Below are 20,789 nucleotides of genomic sequence, written 5' to 3' on the forward strand. Positions count from 1 at the left end.
GGCCCATTTCAGTTGTCAGATAAACCACAATTAGGCCTGTTTGTGTGTTTGACTGTGTCTGTGTGTGTGTGTGTGTGTGTGTGTGCGTGTGTGTGCATGTGTGTGTGTGTGCGTGTGTGTGTGTGTGTGTGCGTGTGTGTGTGTGTGTGTGCGTGTGTGTGTGCGCGCGTGTGTGTGTGTGTGTGTGTTTGTGTGTGTGTGTGTGTGTGTGTGTGTGCGTGCACAAAAGGAAAATTAGGTCTGTATCCAGCAAAGGGAGCCACATTAGAGAAAGAAAGAGGTTCTAGTCGGTAGCAGGTGAGGTTGACGCTGAGATGAATAGAGAGAGAAATATAGTTTGACACCCCATTTGTGTGAATGCGTGTGTGTGTGTGTGTGTGTGTGAGAGAGAGAGAGAGAGAGAGAGAGAGAGAGAGAGAGCGAGAGGGGGGAGAGAGTTAATTCTGTGCTTAATGAAGTTAGCAGTAATAAGGGAAAGAGAGACAGATTATTGCTCTGTAATTTCAGCCAATTCAAACAGAAATATTAGCTCTATTAGCTGACTAGTTGGGCTCTGTGTTTCTGCCAGAAGAACACCCAAAATAGAAGCACTGTAGGTTTACAGAACCATCGTCTGTGAGCACTATAAACATGTACATTCTTTTACATTTCAATTCTCATGAAAGTCTCATGTGGTGTTGTAGAAATGCACAAAGAGTATGACAATAAATGTGTGTTGCCATATTATGTATAGGGGATGTAATGTAGCTTTTTTTTTTGTCACATGTGGTAAGTTGTAGCCCAGTAGCTAGAGTTTTCATGTAAACATCCATTTGCACAAATGCTTGTTTTCTATAGGAGTGATTGTCTATTTTCTAATATTTTGTGAATTCTATCCTCCATAAAAAAATTCCAGTATTATTATATGTTTGTGACAGCGGTTGGGTAAACAAGTGAACACGATAAAATCACACCGGCATACGTACAGACAAGGGTCAACTGATTTTAACTGAATGGCTAAACTGTGTTTTTAGTACATAGGTTTAAAAAAAAGTCAAATGTTTAAAACATAATTCTATGCAATTTACCATAGGCTACTTTAATGAAAATAACCTGATATTAATTACCATTTTGTTTACCTGACACCTGAAAGCAGAGGTCTCCAGCCTTTAGTTTTCCAGAAGAAATATACAAGCAAATTCATATTTGACACGGCGGCTCGGAAAAGTGAAAAAGATTATCACAATGTGATATACAGAGAAAGACATTTATATTCATGTTAACTTTATGTATGTGCATGCGTGTGTATTTATGTATACAGAGAGAAAGATTTCAATAAAAACGGTATGGCAAATATAATTCAGCTCAATAATACGATACACGAAGACATCAGGTTGGCATATTGTTTATTGAGCGAGTCTGTTATTGGACTTGAGTTTCTCATCTGAGTGACAAATGCAACAGTGAGAGAAACATTTATTATTAAATCTGTGATGGCAGATAATCAATGTGGAGGTGTTTGTCATTGTTTCAGACGCAGGTGAAACTGTCCTCGACTGCTCTACACAGACAAACTTATTGACTTATATGCGCTTTTTGTTTTGTGGTAATCCAGTTACTAGCTGCTGCAACGTGTCAGGTAAAATTAAACAGTAGTTTTCTGAGAATGTTTATGTTTTTAGAACCTTTTATTGTAACTGAGACCAGCAGATATGTTAAACAGTCAGTGTTGAGGAGTAACTAACTAAAAGTAGCAACTTAACTCACTCTAAAATCAAATTGAATTGTGTCATTTTTAATTATTTAATAATTTATTTAATAATAATAATTACATAATCAATTAATTTATTTTTAATTAATTTATTAATTTTATTTTGCTTACAGATATTATTGACAACTCTCTTTTGTTAATTCGCTCACTTTTGTAAACTTTGTTAATGGTGTTGTCTCGGTGTTGTATGTTCACTTACTGTTGTACCATTCTCATGTTGTGTGATTCAACTTCTTTGACCTTGTTACTTGTAAACCTCCGTGTCATCACAAACAGGGAAAAGACGACAGGTAAGAACTGTCACGTGACATACATTGTGCAACACCTAGGATTTGTGTTTTTGTATAGATTCACTAGGTTTAGAGGTGAGTGCCACCCTCTGTAATGTTTTATTTCCAGGATAATTAGATTAGCTTATATAAGGCATCACTGATGCTGAAGATTACTTTTCTTTCTTTCTTTCTTTTCTTTAGAAAGTTTAGAGGTTTTCAATCAGGAAGACAGCTTGTTCTGTTTTGATTAGTTCTTTTCTTTGGCACCGTCCCTGTTCAGGGTTGGGAGGGTTACTTTTGAAATGTATTCCACTACAGATTACAGAATACATGCTGTAAAATGTAATTTGTAACGTATTTTGTTAGATTACTCAAATTACTTTGGATTACTTCTTCAGCACTGGTAGATTTTTTCACTTGTTTTGACTATAAAAACTCTGCCAGTACAGTAAGACAAAATACACATGTTAAATATACATTCTCTGAAAAACCTAAATATCTTATGCAGTGTTGTTTCTAAAACAAGATAAATCAAACTGATCTTGTTTTAAGGATTTTTAGATATTTTTACAGGAAAACAATACAAAAATTATTATCAAGAATATGATTTTTGCCCTAATATTAAAGGTCTTACTAGAAAAAAGTAAATTATGATCCAACGTGAATTTTCTTGATAAAAAAATATGATCATGTCTGGTAACATGTGCATGTAAAATGGCTAGAAATAGCATTTTATCTTAGCATAAAGCTGACAATTTACACAAGGTTTATTTATTTTTCTTCTGCTCCAAACTTACTTCAAACTTACTTCTCTGTCTGCTCGTATGAATGTAACACATCATAAGAAAGTGTTTCACCGCTGTTCAAATGCACTTTGGATCACATCATTTATATGTCTACATTTTTCCATCTGAAAGGACTAAATATTAAATAAAAACAAATGACAATAAAATGCAAAGTAATCTCTTCAGTAATCAAAATACTTTTTGAATGTAACTGTATTCTAAATACCAATGACTTAAATTGTAACTGTAGTGGAATACAGTTACTTATATATTTTTTTTTTATGCATTTGGCAGATGTTTTTATCCAAAGTGACTCACAGTGCCCTTATTACAGGGACAATCCCCCTGGAGCAACCTGGAGTTAAGTACCTTGCTCAAGGGCACAGTGGTGGTGGCTGTGGGGATTAAACCAACAACCTTCTGCTTACCAGTTCAGAGCTTTAGTGCACTACGCCACCACCACGCCACCACTATTTTAAATGTGTAATCCCGTTACATGTATTTCGTTACTCCCCAACCCTGTCCCTGTTACACCTATACTCAAAAGGGGGTTGTAACAGGTACCAATTACAGTAAATTACTATAAACAGAAATGGCAGTAGACAACTGTAATCAGGTTTTAACAGTAACTAGCTGGCTGTGTTGCCAGTATATTACTGTAAACAGTGTGGTAAGGTCTAACAGTGTAAATAATTTTTTCCCCCTTAAATATCATCTATGTAGTAAGCTACTTTTTGTTAGTAGATTGTAGTGTCGCTAACTACTTTTTTAAAAGAATAGCTTGTTGCTTAGCTACTTTAAGTTATGAGTAGCTTGTAGCTTAAGAAGCTACAGTTTCAAAGTAGCTTCTCCAACACTGAATACAGGGACTGGAGGACGAAGGGGTGAATTCAAAACAGTTGTGCCACTTTGCACAAACCCTGTATGCATGCCTGTGTATTTATTAAATATATACATTTTGTATATGGACACATCTTAGCAGACCCATTGTTTGCAAAATTATTTAATGTTGAAATCCATTCTGCAGAATATCAAAATAAGCACAGAAAATACATATAACAAATGTAACATCCTAGATTTCTTTTGTAAAAAAAAAGGAGAAAAAAAAGAAAAAGAAAGTGGGCCCTTCTGTCGATATCAGTAATACCACATTGTGATACACTGAATTCACATTCAATATGTGCTTGTCTGGGGTGTTGTAAAGACTTCAGTAATGCTCTTAGTGAGAGAAAAGAAAACATGGAGCATTTAAGCTACTATATTTCACTAACAAGTGTTCATTTTTGTAACATAGTATAGGTTCTAAAGCTGGCAATGCCATCTCACAACCACTCTTTTCATGAAAAATAAATGATCTAATCCAAAGTAGAAGATGCTTATCTAAACTGGCTTTGATGTAATAACTCTCCTCTATATGTGCCCCTCTCTTTATGTAACACACCATGAGAGTCGCATAATTTAGAGGAAAACTGAATGGCAATCCAGTCATCAAAGAAATGTGAAGTATACATATGAGAATCCATAAAATTGTCTCTAAATGCACACATATTTGGTCAACAACTTCTGATGGACTTTGTTTACTGAAACCTAGCAATGACAAAAATACGAGAGCTTACTCGCTTTAATGGACGTGTGTGTGTCTTTATTACATGTTTACACCGATCACCCACAACATTAAAACCACCCGCCTAATATCGTGTAGATCCCCCTCGTGCCACCAAAACAGTTCTGACCCGTCAAGGCATTTGCTGCCATCTCTTCCCCAGGTAAATGATACACATGTACCCAGCCGTCCACATGATCTATAAGAAAATGTGATTCATCAGACCAGGCCACCTTCTTCCATTGCTTCATGATCCAGTTCTGATGCTCACATGCCCATTGTAGGCACTTTAGGCAGTGGACAGGGGTCAGCATGGGCACTCTGACCGGTCTGCGGCTATGCAGCCCCATACACAGCAAGCTACAATGCACTGTGTGTTCTGACACTAATCTACCATGGCCAGCATTAAGTTTTTCAGCAATTTGTGCTACAGTAGTTCTTCGGTGGGATCGGACCAGATGGGCTAGCCTCACGCATCAGTGAGCCTTGGGCGCCCCTGATCCTGTCGCCGGTTCACCGGTTGTCCTTCCTTGACCACTTTTGGTAGGTACTAACCACTGCATACCGGGAACACCCCACAAGATCTGCCATTTTAGAGATGCTCTGACCCAGTCGTCTAGCCATCACAATTTGGCCCTTTTCAAAGTCGCTCAGATCCTTACGCTTGCCTGTTTTACCTGCTTCCAACACATGAAATTCAAGAACTGACTGTTCACTTGCTGCTTAATATATCCCACCCCTTGACAGGTGTCATTGTAACGAGATAAATGTTATTCACTTCACCTATCAGTGGTTTTAATGTTGTGGCTGATCAGTGTATGTCCATAACTCTCATTTTGATTTTGCATGTCAGATGTGTACTCCTTATTTAACTTAAGGAATTACTCTTACTGTAAAATTTAAATCATAAAACAGTGGTGAAATATCAAATTTAGAGATCACGTCTTTTTAACGATGTATAGTTTGTTGCATTTAAATAAGAAGTGTATGTAGAATAATGTGAAGTGAATGTAAACAATACCAATCACGTGGCCGTTGGCAATCTTTTCATGAGAAGGGATAGTTCAGTAAACATTACAGATTCTGTACCTGTCAGCACTGTCATGTTTCTCCTCCTCTTCTTTCTTTTTTCCTCTTCTGACTCCCAGATTGGTACATCGGACGTCCTCTTCGTGATTCCTGCATCCTGCTCTTACTTGAATTAGCAGCTAAAGGGATGGGGGCACCTCTAGCGGGGTATCACAGAATTTTGAACATTCAAAACATGCAGTCTAATCTCATGAAAATGTTGTGACTGTCACAACATTTTAAATTCTGCTCTTAATTGAATTTGTAGCTAAATGGATGTGGGGCCCCTCTAGTAATTCTGGTCTGCTAAGCATTGCCAATCATTGTTTCAAGTGTTTTTGCAGTGAACTACTGTTATTGCCGTCCACGGGGGTCCCACAGCTTTGAGACCCAGGCCATGGCCTGGCTTGCCTGTCCCGTAGGTCCGCCTCTGCTTACGTGCACGCCCTGATGGTGTACTTGTGGTGGGCTTCTGAGCATATTTAGGGACATTTTGTCATATGTACCCATATGTCTAAAGACCATCACATATCTATTCTGTTTGACTAGGGTAAAATGGGATTTGCTGCTTTGCTTGCTGTGTGGTTTGTTTAGCCAAAAACAGTAAATAACAAGTGCATCATGTTGCATCGAAAGAAACAAACCACTCTGCAGTTTACATTTCCTGTCATTGACCTGTCAATGCCACCACAATTTCCACCCAGAAACAAACAAATACCTCCCCACCTTTCTTTGTCTCACAATGCGATGACAAATGTCTCACAGTCAACTGTATTGATAGACTTTTATTGCAAATGTCAAATGCGACCACAGTATATGAAAGTGCGAAATTACAGAATCAAGCCTTAGAGTGATTTTTATACACAGGTATGTATTTTTATAAAAAATTGCATGAACACACTTAAAAATATGACATTAAAAAAATATACTGTTTAAAACTAAAATTAAGAATCTGGACACTTTCTGGTTGTCAATTAGTGGAACATGTTCATTGTTAATATGATGAACTACACCTCCACTAAAAATCACCTTGGGACCAGTTGGTTAAAAGTCATTGCAAAAATGGTGCAGTAAAGTGTAGTTCTGTGAAAAGCTCTAGCATCATTATTTTGCAAATGCCATTTTATTTTATTTTATTATTATTATATTTTAATCTAATGCAATTATGTTCATAGAAATGTGGCTCAAGCATCCAAATACTTTTTGGGGTCACCCAAACAATGTTTGACACAGTATTACTGGTGTATTACACTTTAGACAGGGTTCCTTTGACAAGTAATAAATATCTGATAAAATCTCTGTAGGCATGCACCCTTCTAAGTAGCTTTTGGTTGGATTTTAATTGGAAACATCATGTTCAGACATTTTATCTTTTCATAAAGTTTTAACAAACTTGTAACAAACAGAAAATGACAACAAAAACAAAACAACCAACCCCACCACATGCATTTTTGTTTCAAAACACAACTGTGCTGCAACATTCAGTGAGATTAAAATCTGATAATCAAGTGCAACTCAAGAGCTCAAAGGGTTTCCAATGAATCTGTTCACTTCTGAAGTTACAACAGCATTTGATATTTAGACATTCTCTCAGCTGCCAGATAAAGATACAAACATAAGAAAATATAAAATCCAATGAATAGATGAATAGAAGATTGTCTTTTTTTCTATTCTGGTTGACACTGGTTTTCACCCCTCTGTAGATCAAAGTAAGACCAATAAAGAGGGACGTGATACTGTAATAAGAGAGAGAGTGGGAGAGAGCCTGAATCATACTGTCAGAGTCTGAAATATGGATTTAATAATAGAATAGCATTAAAGAGCAGAGAGGAAACAGTGGAACACACACAACCACATCAGTGACATTAGAATCTCTCTGCATGCTGTCAGAGAACTCATGGTGGAAATACAACTGTTGCTCAGAGATTGTGCATTATGATATCATAATGTAAGAACCTAAGTAGATCATGATAATCGCCGTGTTCTTTACCGAAACAATCAAGCATAAATAGGTTTTGGTCAATACATTTTTACATTTCAGAAAAAAACACCTGTCAGTGTTAAAAATATACTTTGAATGAAATAACTGCAAAAGATGACATTTGTCATAACAGAGCTTCTACTGTAATGCAATGCAATACACTTTCTATGCATGGTATACCCACATGACCTACCCATATTTGCCAAAATGTGTAAAATATAACCTGAGCACATGGCATGGAATACTGTATCCCACAACTGTGCTTGATTTGACCTTCCATTTTCAGTGTATCGAATGAACCAAAGTAACATAAACACCAATTTACCTCTACTTTATTATTTGACTTCCAAAGGTTTTTGTTTACACAAAATTGGGTTAAAATGGATGATGGGTTAAAAAGCGGATGGAACTCACTGAATTGAACATGCAACATAGCAGGGGCATAGATTCTGGTGGGATGATGGGGAAATAACCTACCCAATAATCAAAACAAGCAAGTACACCCCCCATTATGTATACCATGATCAGTGGAAACATGGTTAAATGCTTCACGCAGCAACTCCTGCAATGTTGAAGCCAAATCTACACCCTTGCAACATAGTGAGGTTATGTAACAACAATCAATGTAGCATACTACTTTTTGAAAAGTTTCGTGTTGTTTACTGCATATTTGTACTGCATTATATAAAAATAGTATGCAGTACACTAGTATTCCATTCCAAACAACGTCTGAATTCAGAATTGCATACTACCATAATACTCATACCACTACAGTACCGTGTGGCAGAAATATTAAGAGTAGTATGGTAGTATGCGATTTTGAATTCAGCCATAGTCAAAGAAGGCATTTGGACCTTTCTGATTATGTGACCTGCATAGGTTGTGTCCACTTGGTGTGTTTATAAGAGATCTTACCCATTGGAGAGATCCTTGGGAGGAGTTTGTGCTAAGCTCCTCCTCCTCCATGTTTTCATGCTCCCCCCCCTCACTGTGAGGCATCTGATGATTGACCATTCGTTCTGTGAGGAGATGGAGACATGGTGATTATGGGTACATGTGTTTACATCCATGAGGAATATCTATGCTAATAACCAGGGTCCTTTTTAATAAAGGTGTTAAAACTTTTAAAAGAGGTCATATCATGAGGAATCAATTTGCATAGATATTATGAGATAAAAACCACAACAACTAAAAAATATTCAGAACTCAAAACTTCCTCCCCAGTCCAAGAGCATCTATTGAAAACTAGCTTCATAAACTTCTCATTCTAAACTTCCACAACTCTCTGCTGTCAAACAGATGAATACACCTGGAAACCAGCATACTGTGTCTTAGTCAAATGGACTGAAGAACTGTTTCTTATTTCACGTACAAAGGGGGTGTTTCTTAAAATCACAGCAGCAACAAATGGCCCATTTAATTCTCAAACTGTGGCCACTAGTTTTAGAGCATGCAAAATTATTTTGGACACTGCAACAAACAGGGCTCAAGTGCTTCTGGTTTTAACCATGAATAAATCATGAATAACATAATGTTATATTCAACATTTTAAAAATGCCATCCACTCACATTCCTTCAACAATGAAAACATGCAGCTTTGAAATATCTATTCTTTCATGGGTGAAACTTTGTTTAAAAAGTGGTGGGGACAGTTTGGAGGGTGGTGGACGTCACGAAGTGGCGAAACTCATGAATATTAATAATTAATTAGGTTATGTGCAGATAATGTCATTTTTAGAATAATTTTTGTAAGATCATTTTTTAATGTTTTGATAAATAGACATCTTGATGACCAATTCTAGCACTCCAATAAATATTTCACATAATTAATTTGATAATTTGATCTGTACATCTAACAATGCCATTACAGGGATTTTGTTAGTAAGTGGATAAATACATTGATCAGTTAGCTTTAACCAGAAAGACTGACTGAGCTTGTGGTAAAGTTTTTGCCTTTATTACAAGGAGTTCCGGGTTTTAATCTGCCCTAATGTAACTTTTCAATTTAATAAACTAAGATTGCATCTGTACATCAGTGGATGTACAGTCTATCATGAGCAGGGACACTGTTTGCATTTTGCTTGCGATTTAACTGGAAAGCAGCACGATCTGCGCAAAAGTGGAGTGTGATGCACGAGAGAACATCGCCGCCCACTGTCATTCAATGCCACTGATAACAGCCGCAACAAGCACTCATTATAACATTAAAATAATAAACTCCAGTGCCAGATCTGAAACATCTCAGTGCTGGAAATGTTTCTTCTGCATTAGACACTTACCTGACAAAAGCTATTTCAAAAGGTGGAGGGGACAAAATTGGCAAAGGCAAAAAAGTTATAGGAGCATGTCCCACCCGTCCCACCCGTAAATGACACCTAAGTATTCTTTGAACTGAGCCACGAGGTCAGTGTGTGATATTTCATTCTTGTATTGGTCACACGCCTTTTCGTCACACGAATTTGCAGGTCAGACTTCACCAAACTTGACCTTTTGTACACATCAGAAAGCAAAAATTTTCTGCATGAGTTTGCATTTCTGGTCTCTAGGGTTCAGATGCGTTTGAATGTGAGTAAATGGAGCACAAAGTGTAGCATGCCCAGGGTTTAGGGGTTTAGAAAGGGGAGAAAATGGTCATGAACAAACTCAAAATAACTGTCTTTGGTACAGATGGACTTCAGGGGAACATTTTTTATCGTAAATTAAATGTATAATATGACCCCTTTAAGATGTTTTAAATCAGGTTAATATAAATCTACTGTAACAGTTTGACTGATTGTTGCTAGCACTGTCATCTTTGCTTCATATGCATTTCCTGTACGAGTGGCCACAGTTACAGTATCTGACAAGCTTAGACATAAAAGACTGCTCACACAGCAAGGCTGTGACATAGGAAACATTATTTTTCATATTACATGCACTTGCGTCATACACTGTAAGTCAGTTAAAGTTTGTTTGTTTAATAGTGTCTGGATTTTTTTTGTGTATAATAGTGTGCTATGGTTTGGTCAGCTGGAAAAATGTGCAAAATTTGCAATCCGTCCTTTAAATAAATAATAAATGCATAGTCTGACTGTGATATCGATGCTTTTACACTGATGTCAATATTAAACTGTACTACTGTATGTTTCATAAGAGTGAACACAAAAGACCTGATGAAATGAATGATGGTGAGCTATAGGACATTTGCATTAAAAAGGGAATGGAACAGAAGGCAGGTGTCTCGACAGGGGTTTTAAAAGTCTAAGTTCTTTTAACTTTTGTGAGGCGCTGAAAAATAGCGATACACGTAGACATAAGTGGTATGAATGGCCTACTAATCCTTAATCAACTTTTGACCTTACCGATAAAACAGAACTATTAAGCATAAAGCAGTGCAGGCTTACATTATGTTCAGCACACACACACATGGACACACAGAATGTGACTTATGCATTATATACAAGCAGGACTGATTTCTTTGTAAAGCATTCTTAAATCCAATCGTTTGTGATTTGTCCCTTTGAATCGAATGCAACAATTTGCGTAAGAACTGTTTCACATACGATTTACGATTTACACAGAAATTTGTTCTGCTATGGTGGCAAGAAGAAGGCCAGCCATGCATCAAGGTGTTCAAGTGTACCTGCATTTTTAAAGGAGTTCCTTATCTTGAAGATGCTGAAGGCCAAGCAGAAGGTCAGTAAGCCGATGGCAGCGGCCAGGGACAAAGGCAGGATCAGATTTGAGGTTGTGTTTAAGGGTGTAATCAGACTTATTGTCACAGGAGTTCCTGTTGGTAGAGAAGCTGAACCAAGTTTGTCTGTAAATCAGCAGTTTAATTAGACAACAGATTGCTAAAACAACTGGAAATGTTCTTGATAACGTTAACAATGGTGGTTTTCAAGAATGAGTCTTCTAGCAGTATTGCTTTTAGAATGTGTTGAAAAGGAACTGAGAAGAAGAATCTTACCTTTAGTAGTTGCATTGTCTGATTGTTTTTCAATGACTGTTAGGACTGTTTTATTTCCCATCACTTCAAGCAGGTATGGTATGTCTTGAATCACTTTACAAACATAATCTCCTGTGTCATTTTTAGTTATGTTTGTGATGTTTAGTGTAGAACAGTGCTGCTCTGGAAGCTCTTGGAGTTGGTGCTTTCCAGCTGAAATTTTTTCCTCATTCTTAAACCAACTAACTTTCACTGGATGGCTGGTTTTAGTCCAGCAGCATTTGATTTGAATAGAATCTCCCTCATATACAGTAATGTTGGCGGAGCACTGTATCATGGATAACTCCTCTGTTGAAGCTGTGGCTGAGAAACAAAAACACACATAGAGGCTTGAAGCCATTGTTTATTTCCAGTATTTTAGTGTGTACAGTATGTTCAACTGAGGGTGCTTTGACATCCCCACCCTTAAGCACCCCCATAGAACTGGGCCTTATGTCCAGTATGCCCAGTATAAAAAGTGTGTAACATGTTCTTGGATTCTTTAACTGAAAAGCACAGAGCACCTTCATAACCCAGGTGTATTGAAATTATCACCAATAAAACATCTTAAACTTATAGTCAAATAAAAACTGTTACGAGAAAACAGGAAAGCCATTAAAATGGTAGGCTATAAGTGTATCTATTACTGTAGGAAACTTAAATGTGTTTTTTCCATGATCCTGTGTTTTGTGGACATTTTTAAATATGATTTATTTTTTGTAAAATTAGATTTGAAGACCACTCTAAAGGGAACACCCTCTTGATAACACAGAAATATTGACTATAAAGATGTGAAACCACAGGTGGGATTCAACGGAGAGTTTAAGTTCTATAGATCGTGTAGCAAGATGGTGGACAGGTTTTTAAGAATAAAGTCACACACCATATAATTGTGCAACAAAAATGAATAAAGGAACCTGAGGTCCATCTTTTTCAACACACTTCATTAACATTAACAACAACATTAATGGAATATTCATTAAAGCTCAATAGACAGCATTAGTGGCATAATGTTGATTACCACGAAAAATTAATTTTGACTTGTCCCTCCTTTTTTTTTTATCTGGGTTACAGTGAGGCACTTCCAATGGAAGTGAATGGAACCAATCCGTAAACGTTAAAATACTCACTGTTTCAATATAGTCACAAGATGTAATCAATATGCATTTAATCATGATTTTAGTGTGATAAAATTATTTGCCTTTTCTGTGTAAAATTATGTCCAATTTTACAACTTCGTTATAAACATTGTAATCTTGCAAAAATGAGGATTTAAACAATTTTACAGCTCAACAAATGCACTTTTAAAAGAAGAATGAATGTAAGTGCTTTTATAAAATGTTAAGCTTCACATTTCTGCCTTTAAACCCTCCAAAAATTGGCCCCATTTATTTCCATTGCAAATGCCTCATTGTAACCTCAATTTTTGCTGTTTTCTAAAGAAATGGAGGGAAGTCCATTTTAATTATGTCACAATTGGTGCTTGAGCTTAACTTGTATTGAATCCGGAATATTGCTTTTACATTAAACTTAGGACTGCGTAAAGACATTTTCGAGAAGTAATACCATATAGTAAGATTTTGTTGTTGTATGGACTCCACTCTAGTCTGTACATTAGTTTGTCTTGGTGATATATTTATTCCACATATTCAAGAATTTACAGGTCATAATGGTCGAGAGCTCCCCAGTTAACCAGACGAGAACCACTAGCCACTTAAATTATTATTATTATTATTATTTTTATTTTTTTACTAATAATAACACAATGAATATTAAACTGGTTAAGTAATGTTTTACTGCAATTTAGGTAACACTTTACAATAGGGTTCCATTTGTTAACATTAGTTAACATGAACTAACAATAAACAATACTTTTACAGCGTGTATTAATCTTGGTTAATGTTAATTTCAACATATAGTAATGCAGTTTTAAAACCAAAAGTTGTATATGTTAAAATTAGTTAATGCACTATGAACTAACATGAACTAACAATGAACAATTTTATTTTTATTAACTAACATTAACAAAGAGTAATAAATGCTGTAAAAAAAACATATTGTTCATTGATTTTCAGGCAGGTGTTCCATGTAGCACTTACCTCTAAGACACAAGCATGACATGAGGAGCCCACAGAAGATATTAGATGAGCCCTTCATTTCTGAACATCTGTTGGTAATCTGAACTGTGCTTTACTCCCATATCACAGCCTTTCACACACACAAAACACTCATACTCTCAGCTTTTCTCAAACCCCCCAACAACTAATTCTGTCACAGTCAGTCCCTGACAAAACCACAACACTGATCTCTTACTCTTTCCTCCACCCCCGTACACAACCATATACACTTCCCCCACAAAACAACACAATCAGATGGTCAGATCCATGCCTGTACAAGACATATTTTATTATTAAATATGAACTGGAATATCATTTATAAAATTTAAGAATTCAGTGGTGGCCTTTGTTACATTGCAACCATTAAGAAACTGCAAACAAACAGTGATACAGGAAGTTACAACATAGACCTGAACTGTATGCCCATCACTCCATTTCCTGTCTGTGTCACAGAGCTGAAACGACACTGTTGCTCAGCACAGAAACTGTCCTTTCTTTATCGTCCAAAACAGAAACGGTCCCTTTTTCATTGCCACACATTGGACCTCTCCCGTTTTCACTGTCTGGAATTACAACTGGCTCATTTTCTTCATCGTGTTTTTCTTCCTCCATCCCCTCAACAGTTTTACATTTCTCTGTGTTTTCTCTCCTTTCCTCTTTTTCAGTAGCTTTCTCACCCTGTTCCACATCTTCAGTTTCATTCCTTTGTTTATTTCCTGATTCCAGATCTTCCTCTGGCTCATCTTCTGAAATTACTGCATGCTCAACTGCTTTACATGAAAACAATGAATATGTAAAAAAAAAATATCTAAAAGTAAAAACTCTTAGTAATACTTTGGGCCCTATTTTAAGACTGCTAAATCTTAAAGCAGAAGTGTGTAACTTCTTGTTAAAATACTTTCTCCTTTTCCAACTTAATATGCAGAGATAACTATAAGTAAGCCATTCATAGGTTAATTTAATTTGTTCGGTGGTGCCAGAAACGATTTAGCCTGAGACGGAGCACTTGTATTAAAATTAATAGGAAAAATTGGTACACAAAATATGGTTGGCCGTGAAGTGCAAAACAAAACAACAAATCATAAAAAAACAACAGCAAATCTGAAAACAAAAGAATGAATCAGAAAACACAATGCCAAATCCTGAAACACAACAGCAAGTCAGAAAACACAATGACAAGTCAGTCGAAATGGAAAGGGTAGGTACCATAGCTTCTCATCTGATTGGCTGTGTGGATGCTATCTAGCCCTTTCTTCACGATTGGTTCACTGATTATTTCAAAATCTATGCAAAAAGCTTCCTAACTGAAAAACTGAATCATTTGGAGTGATTTCTCACTTAACGGTTACTGTAACAGGACACTTTACAACACAGAGAGCCAAAAGAGCAAGCGGGATAAAGTTAGTCCATAAACTGCACTAAAAAGTTTCTGGTGTCCAAGCATTTATTCAAATGACTTGCACCTTTTAACATAAAAAAATACTGTTGTTAAAAATTATTTAAAAATCCAAATGATTTGGATTTGTCATTGTGTTTTTATACTTGTTTTGTTTTGCACTTCACAGAAAAGTAGATTCAGTTGGTTATCTAGGTAACATTAGCTAGCGTTAGCTAGCTTCACAGCGAGATACGTACCTATTGTTAGTTAAAATTGGATGTTGCAGTGATGAGTAGTTCATTATTTCCCTAACAAGTACACAGTGTAGAACTCTTGTCACATTTTAAAATTCCTTTTTTTTTTTGCTCAATCAAAGTTTGTAATGTGATTTATCACAGAGTTAGTTGGTTTGATTCTAGGCTAAGAACTCTGGCCGATTAATGTTTAACTCTACTCCACTGGTTTGGGAAGTTCGTGTTGGATGTGTTCATGGGTGTAGAATACGGCGGGGACGTGGTGTACGGGTACCAAAGTCCATCCCCCTCACTTTTTCATCAGGCAAATATTTGTGCATTGGGTATTTTATACAGAAAATGTGTATATGTGTAAATGCAGACAATAAAATTCACTAGACGAGATAGCTGTTCAACTATGTACGTGAGCTCATCATGAACCATCGTTTCCATGGCGACCATGTCACTCAACCTGAGTTGCATGTCAGCTACAGGGTTAGGGTTAGATCAGGAACTCAACACAGGAAAAGTAACTTTTTTCAAATCAACCTGATTAAATTAAGTTACATAAATCAACAATTATTTTTAAGGTTATTTTGGCAGAAGTAGATCCTCCATGTAAAAATTACACATTACCCATTTTTAACATGGCTAGCCTATACAGTATGTAATCCTTATGGCTATATGTAAAGCCATATAAAACTTGGCAACTTGGTCAAATTTTTCTGTTCTCAAGCTAAACATTTTGTCCCCCTAACTTCTGAAATCATTGCTACGTGCTGGATGTGTTAAACAGTTACCTGGTTTTGATTTTGAGACTAGTCTGTCATCTCTGTTAAGGTAAAAGAATGCCACCAGCAGAGTGAGGAAGGGCAAACATCTGAAAATATAAATCATTACAACCTCCCACAAATTACCTGTGGAAAAAATAACATGATAAGATCGGATAAAGAACTTTTACAATAACAAAACTTACTACATGGGGCTTGTGGGATATGTAGTTTGCTTTGTGGCACATTCCAAATTGCTTGGAGTTAATTAGAGAGAGTTGGATGGAATGCAAAACTACAGAGAGCAAAACCCTGAAGTACTAAACCCCAAAACACTTCAATACTCTGTATTTGCATTTTATTCTTTGGAAACTTAATTACACAAAAACATTATTATAGCATCAGTGACAAAAATGTATCAAAACCAGCTTCCTATTGTTCTGTAAATACAAGTTGAACTTGATATGTCTAAGATACTGTAAATAATAATTTGTGAGCTCAGATTTCATGTAACATCTTACCGTTTACAATAAGTGAGTCCAAAGAATGAGAGGTCTCATCTTCTAGATTTGACTTCGGATGGAGTGCTGGAGTAAATAATGATAGTTGATTCCAACTTAATCAATTAAAGGAATGTCCTGGGTTCAATACAAGTTAAGCTCAATTGACAGAATTTGTGTTTTAATGTTGTTTACAAAAATAAGTTTACCAAATAAAAAGCAAAAATTTAGGTTATAGTGAGGCACTTACAATGGAAGTAAATGGGGCTGATTTTTGGAGGGGTTAAAGGCAGAAATTTGAAGATTATCATTTTAAAGAAAGCACTTACATTAATTCTTCAGTTAAAACTCATGTATTATTTGAGCTGTAATAATCATCATTTCTACAGTGCTTTTATGTTGTTGTTTTTTTACATTACATCATCATGGCAATGAAGTTGTAAAATTGGCTATAACATTACACAGAAAAGGTTAGTAAGTGATTTTATCACACTAAAATCATGTTAACACGCATATTGTTTACGTCTTGTGGCTATAATTTTGAAACAATGAGTATTTTACTGTTTACGGATTGGCCCCATTCGCTTCCATTGTAAGTGTCTCACTGTAACCCAGATTTTTGCTTTTTTTTTAATAAAGGAAGGACAAGTTGAAATTCATTTTTGCGGTAATCAATAATATGCCACAAATGCTGTCGATTGAGCTTAACTTGTATTGAACCTGAAATATTCCTTTAACCTGCTATAGTTAAAGGAAATCACTCAAAAACTGAAATACCCCAGAATAGGCTACACAGCTTTTTAACACTTCTATGTATAAATTTGAAGGCTGCTTATTGGATAAATACAGGTAAATGTCATAATATACGACTACGCATTACTTTACGGAGCGCTTACGACCTACTAGTTAAGTCTTGCCTTAAGAACAGGTGGTGCAACCAAATTAAGCACTCACTTAGTTACAAACTAACTAGTAGTTACTAAGCCCTTAGTGTGAACTTTATGTCCTAACTTATGTGAGAACTTATGCACAGCTGGTGCAACCCTACCCAGGTTGTTTTATTTACGTTTACTTATTGTATGGTTGCTTTGTGGTTAAAAGTTATGGTTTAAAGTTCTTTTTTAAGTTTTTCATCCTGTTTCATTACTGCAGTAATGTTGCACAACTCACTCATTTATCTCATTGTGTATTTAATTAGTTCCTATATCACAACTGACATTTTTATTATAAATATAATTTTCAGTGATACAGTATGTTGCATGGTATAAAGACTCTTGTCTTTTGACATGCTCTGAATACTTACTGGCTGTTAGGACAGTCGTGGTGATTACTGGGACCACTGTAATAATAATAATAGTAATAAGTTTAATTTATATAGCACCTTTCCAGAGCTCAAGTACGCTTTACAATAGTAACACAATAATACATAAACAATGAACAGTCACAAAAACACAGTTCAGATAGTACAGTCATTGAGAATAATCCAAACAAGGCACAAACAGAAACAGACAGAACAAACGATAGTCCAGGTGAATAGATGTGAAACTGTATAAACAATGAGCGGATTAATTGACTGCATCAATCATAACCATGTGAAATTACAGCACATGCCCGGTTGCATAAAGCACCTTAAGTGAAATTTTCCTTTAAGAACGCACTAAAGTTTCCCATAAATTTAATGGTGTTGCAGACAACAACCCTTAAGTTTTACTTAAGGGCCGTTATAGGTTAAGTGATATAGGTTAAGTGTTGCATAAAGCCCCTTAACTGCCATTTTCCTAAGTAAACCTTAAGGGTAGTAAAACATCACCTTGTTTGTAGGCTAAGAGTTACAAGGTTTCTAAAAAAGGAGAAATGGCGAAGATTATAGATCAGTTGAAGAGTACAGTATACCAATGCAAGTGTTTTTTTGTGATAGGGAGAGCTCTTTAGACCATTTTAGCAGGATTACCATGGGGAATTGCTGACATGATGAAAGGCAATCTAATATCACATCTAACACCTCAAATTCACCTCACTATTCACTATCAAAGGTGTCTTCCTGAAGTGGACTCTCACTGGCCATAAAAGCAGAATCCTCCATTAATTCTCCAACAGAATCCTCCATTGCATTATTTTTATTTATTTTTTTTTACACACACACACACACACACACACACACACACCCACACACACACAAATGTGTTTAAATCTATTAATTTTGAGGATTGTACCTGATTCTGCTTTTATGGCCGGTGAGTGTCCACTTCAGGAAGACACCTTTGATAGTGAATAGTGAGGTGAATTTGAGGTGTTAGATGTGATATTAGATTGCCTTTCATCATGTTAGCGATTCCCCATAGTAATCCTATTTAGATGGTCTAAAGAGCACCCGCCATAGCTTGTGCAGGGGACAGGGACTGAAATGGCCGGGACCTTGTCTCGGCTCCTCAGCACAAAACCTGAATGAGTGGTTGCGAGCAGTGTTGCCAACTAGTTTCAATGGAAAGTAGCTAAAGCCTGCTCGAAATGTCGCTAAATGTCACTAGATGACGTCATACGCTAATTAGCATATTCGTGACATCATCGCGTCTCATTTGAATTTTACATAGTGTCCGCCCTTTACATGTGTTTGCCTCTCTGTGCTTACCGTACATACTGTAATACCCTATTAATTCCCTATATCTATCAATCACTTAGAGAGAAAGTAAGAAGCGACAGAAACTTATCTTTTCTCTCACACAGCGCTCAGCCATAACAAACCACTATGTGCATATTTACAACAAAAAAAACTATGTGCATGTTTACAAAAAACAAAAAACAATACAGATTCGTGATTGGTCCTTGACAATGCACATGCACAGCTCATTCATGTCTATGTCAGCTGCCATGCGGTCAACTGATTTTGCTGCTCCGTCTTCTTGCCTGCTCACTTCACTCTCTGTCAGTCTCACTGAACAGAGTAGACGCAGAGAGATGTGTGCCTCCAAGTCCGGGCAGGAAAGCAAGACCACGCGCTTGCGTGGCAGTACTGGTGACTTTTTTCTACGGAAGGTAGCTAAGGTTTGTCCAAAAAGTCGCTAGATTTGTTGCTGGTCACTTTTTTGAATAAGAGTCGCTAAAGAGGTCTGAAATGTTGCTAAATCTAGCGACAAAGTTGCTAAGTTGGCAACACTGGTTGTGAGCCAGCTCCTTTTATACCCATATGTCCGGGAGCGTGGCATGCAGATTGCACTCGCCATTTCATATTGGCCTTTTCTCAAAGATCAGAGGTGTTAGGGGCTCCCAAGGGCGACCCCTAGTGTCACTACATTGACACAACATCTCATTCCCTCCATCGGGGAACGGAGGTTACGAAAGTAACCAGGACGTTTTACTACCCTTACGGTTTATTTAGGAAAATGGCAGTTAAGGGGCTTTATGCAACACTTAAGGGAATACTTAAGTAAAAAATAAATATTTAAGGGAAATTGTAGGGGATTATGACATTTTACCTATAAAGGCCCTTAAGTAAAACTTAAGGGTTGTTTTCTGCAGCACCATTAAATTTAAGGGAAATTTTGGTGCAATCTTAAGGGAAAATTTCACTTAAGGTGCTTTATGCAAAAGGGCAATGGTCTTTAATTGTAGCTACTGATAGTGGAATTATGTTGGGAGAAACATCCTGTTAAAGAAAAATCTCACCTTCAGTTGTTGTGTGAATTTGAATGACTGTTAGGACTGTTTTATTTCCCATCACTTCAAGCAGGTATGGTATGTCTTGAATCACTTTACAAACATAATCTCCTGTGTCATTTTTAGTTATGTTTGTGATGTTTAGTGTAGAACAGTGCTGCTCTGGAAGCTCTTGGAGTTGGTGCTTTCCAGCTGAAATTTTTTCCTCATTCTTAAACCAACTAACTTTCACTGGATGGTTGGTTTTAGTCCAGCAGCATTTGATTTGAATAGAATCTCCCTCACATACAGTAATGTTGGCAGAGCACTGTATCATGGATAACTCCTCTGTTGAACCTGTGGCTGAGAAACAAAAACACACAGGAAGGCTTGTAGCCACTGTTTATTTCCAGTATGAAAGTAAGTATGTCCAGTATGAAATGTGTGTAACATATTTTAAGATTATTTATTTTAATTTAGATTATTTAGATCTGCTTTAGATGTATCTTCATAATCCAGGTGTACTGAAACTAAATCCAACATCTTAAAGTATAATCAGATTGAAAACTGTTAGGAAAGATGTTAAAAATTATATAAAGTGTGGGTGTTAAACCTTGACTATGTGTGTTTTTTTTTTTGTTGTTGTTTGTTTTGTTTTTTATGAGATCTGCTTCATGTACATTTATTATTTTTATTTTGCGAAATTGAATTTAAAGACCACTCTATGGGGAA

General features: G+C 36.4%; 1 protein-coding gene across 2 annotated transcripts; it reads right to left on the reverse strand.

Annotated features, from left to right (window-relative positions):
• Nucleotides 1–6,329: 6,329 nt before the first annotated feature.
• LOC127429180 (uncharacterized) lies at nt 6,330–20,416 on the reverse strand. Of its 2 annotated transcripts, XM_051678046.1 has the most exons (10): nt 20,088–20,407; nt 17,728–17,763; nt 16,446–16,511; nt 15,955–16,071; nt 13,954–14,313; nt 13,526–13,634; nt 11,409–11,750; nt 11,082–11,258; nt 8,375–8,478; nt 6,330–7,214 (listed from the first exon to the last, which is right to left on the reverse strand). In XM_051678046.1, the coding sequence occupies exons 6-10, from the start codon at nt 13,581–13,583 to the stop codon at nt 7,146–7,148; spliced, it is 750 nt and encodes a 249-aa protein (XP_051534006.1). In that variant the 5' UTR covers nt 13,584–13,634; nt 13,954–14,313; nt 15,955–16,071; nt 16,446–16,511; nt 17,728–17,763; nt 20,088–20,407; the 3' UTR covers nt 6,330–7,145. The 2 variants fall into 2 exon arrangements, with proteins under 2 accessions (XP_051534006.1, XP_051534007.1); XM_051678047.1 differs by having other exon boundaries at nt 11,082–11,228; nt 13,526–14,313; nt 20,088–20,416.
• Nucleotides 20,417–20,789: the final 373 nt, after the last annotated feature.

This window comes from Myxocyprinus asiaticus, chromosome 38, assembly GCF_019703515.2.
Source record: "Myxocyprinus asiaticus isolate MX2 ecotype Aquarium Trade chromosome 38, UBuf_Myxa_2, whole genome shotgun sequence".
NCBI lineage: Eukaryota > Metazoa > Chordata > Actinopteri > Cypriniformes > Catostomidae > Myxocyprinus > Myxocyprinus asiaticus.

Excerpts from the sequence above, each read along its gene's own strand:
- LOC127429180 (XM_051678046.1), bottom strand. The coding sequence starts at position 13,583 with ATGAAGGGCTCATCTAATATCTTCTGTGGGCTCCTCATGTCATGCTTG. Across the intron at positions 11,751-13,525 it reads GTCATGCTTGTGTCTTAGAG|CCACAGCTTCAACAGAGGAG; the intron begins GTAAGTGCTACA and ends TTTGTTTCTCAG. Across the intron at positions 7,215-8,374 it reads CCCAAGGATCTCTCCAATGG|TATCACGTCCCTCTTTATTG; the intron begins GTAAGATCTCTT and ends CTCTTATTACAG.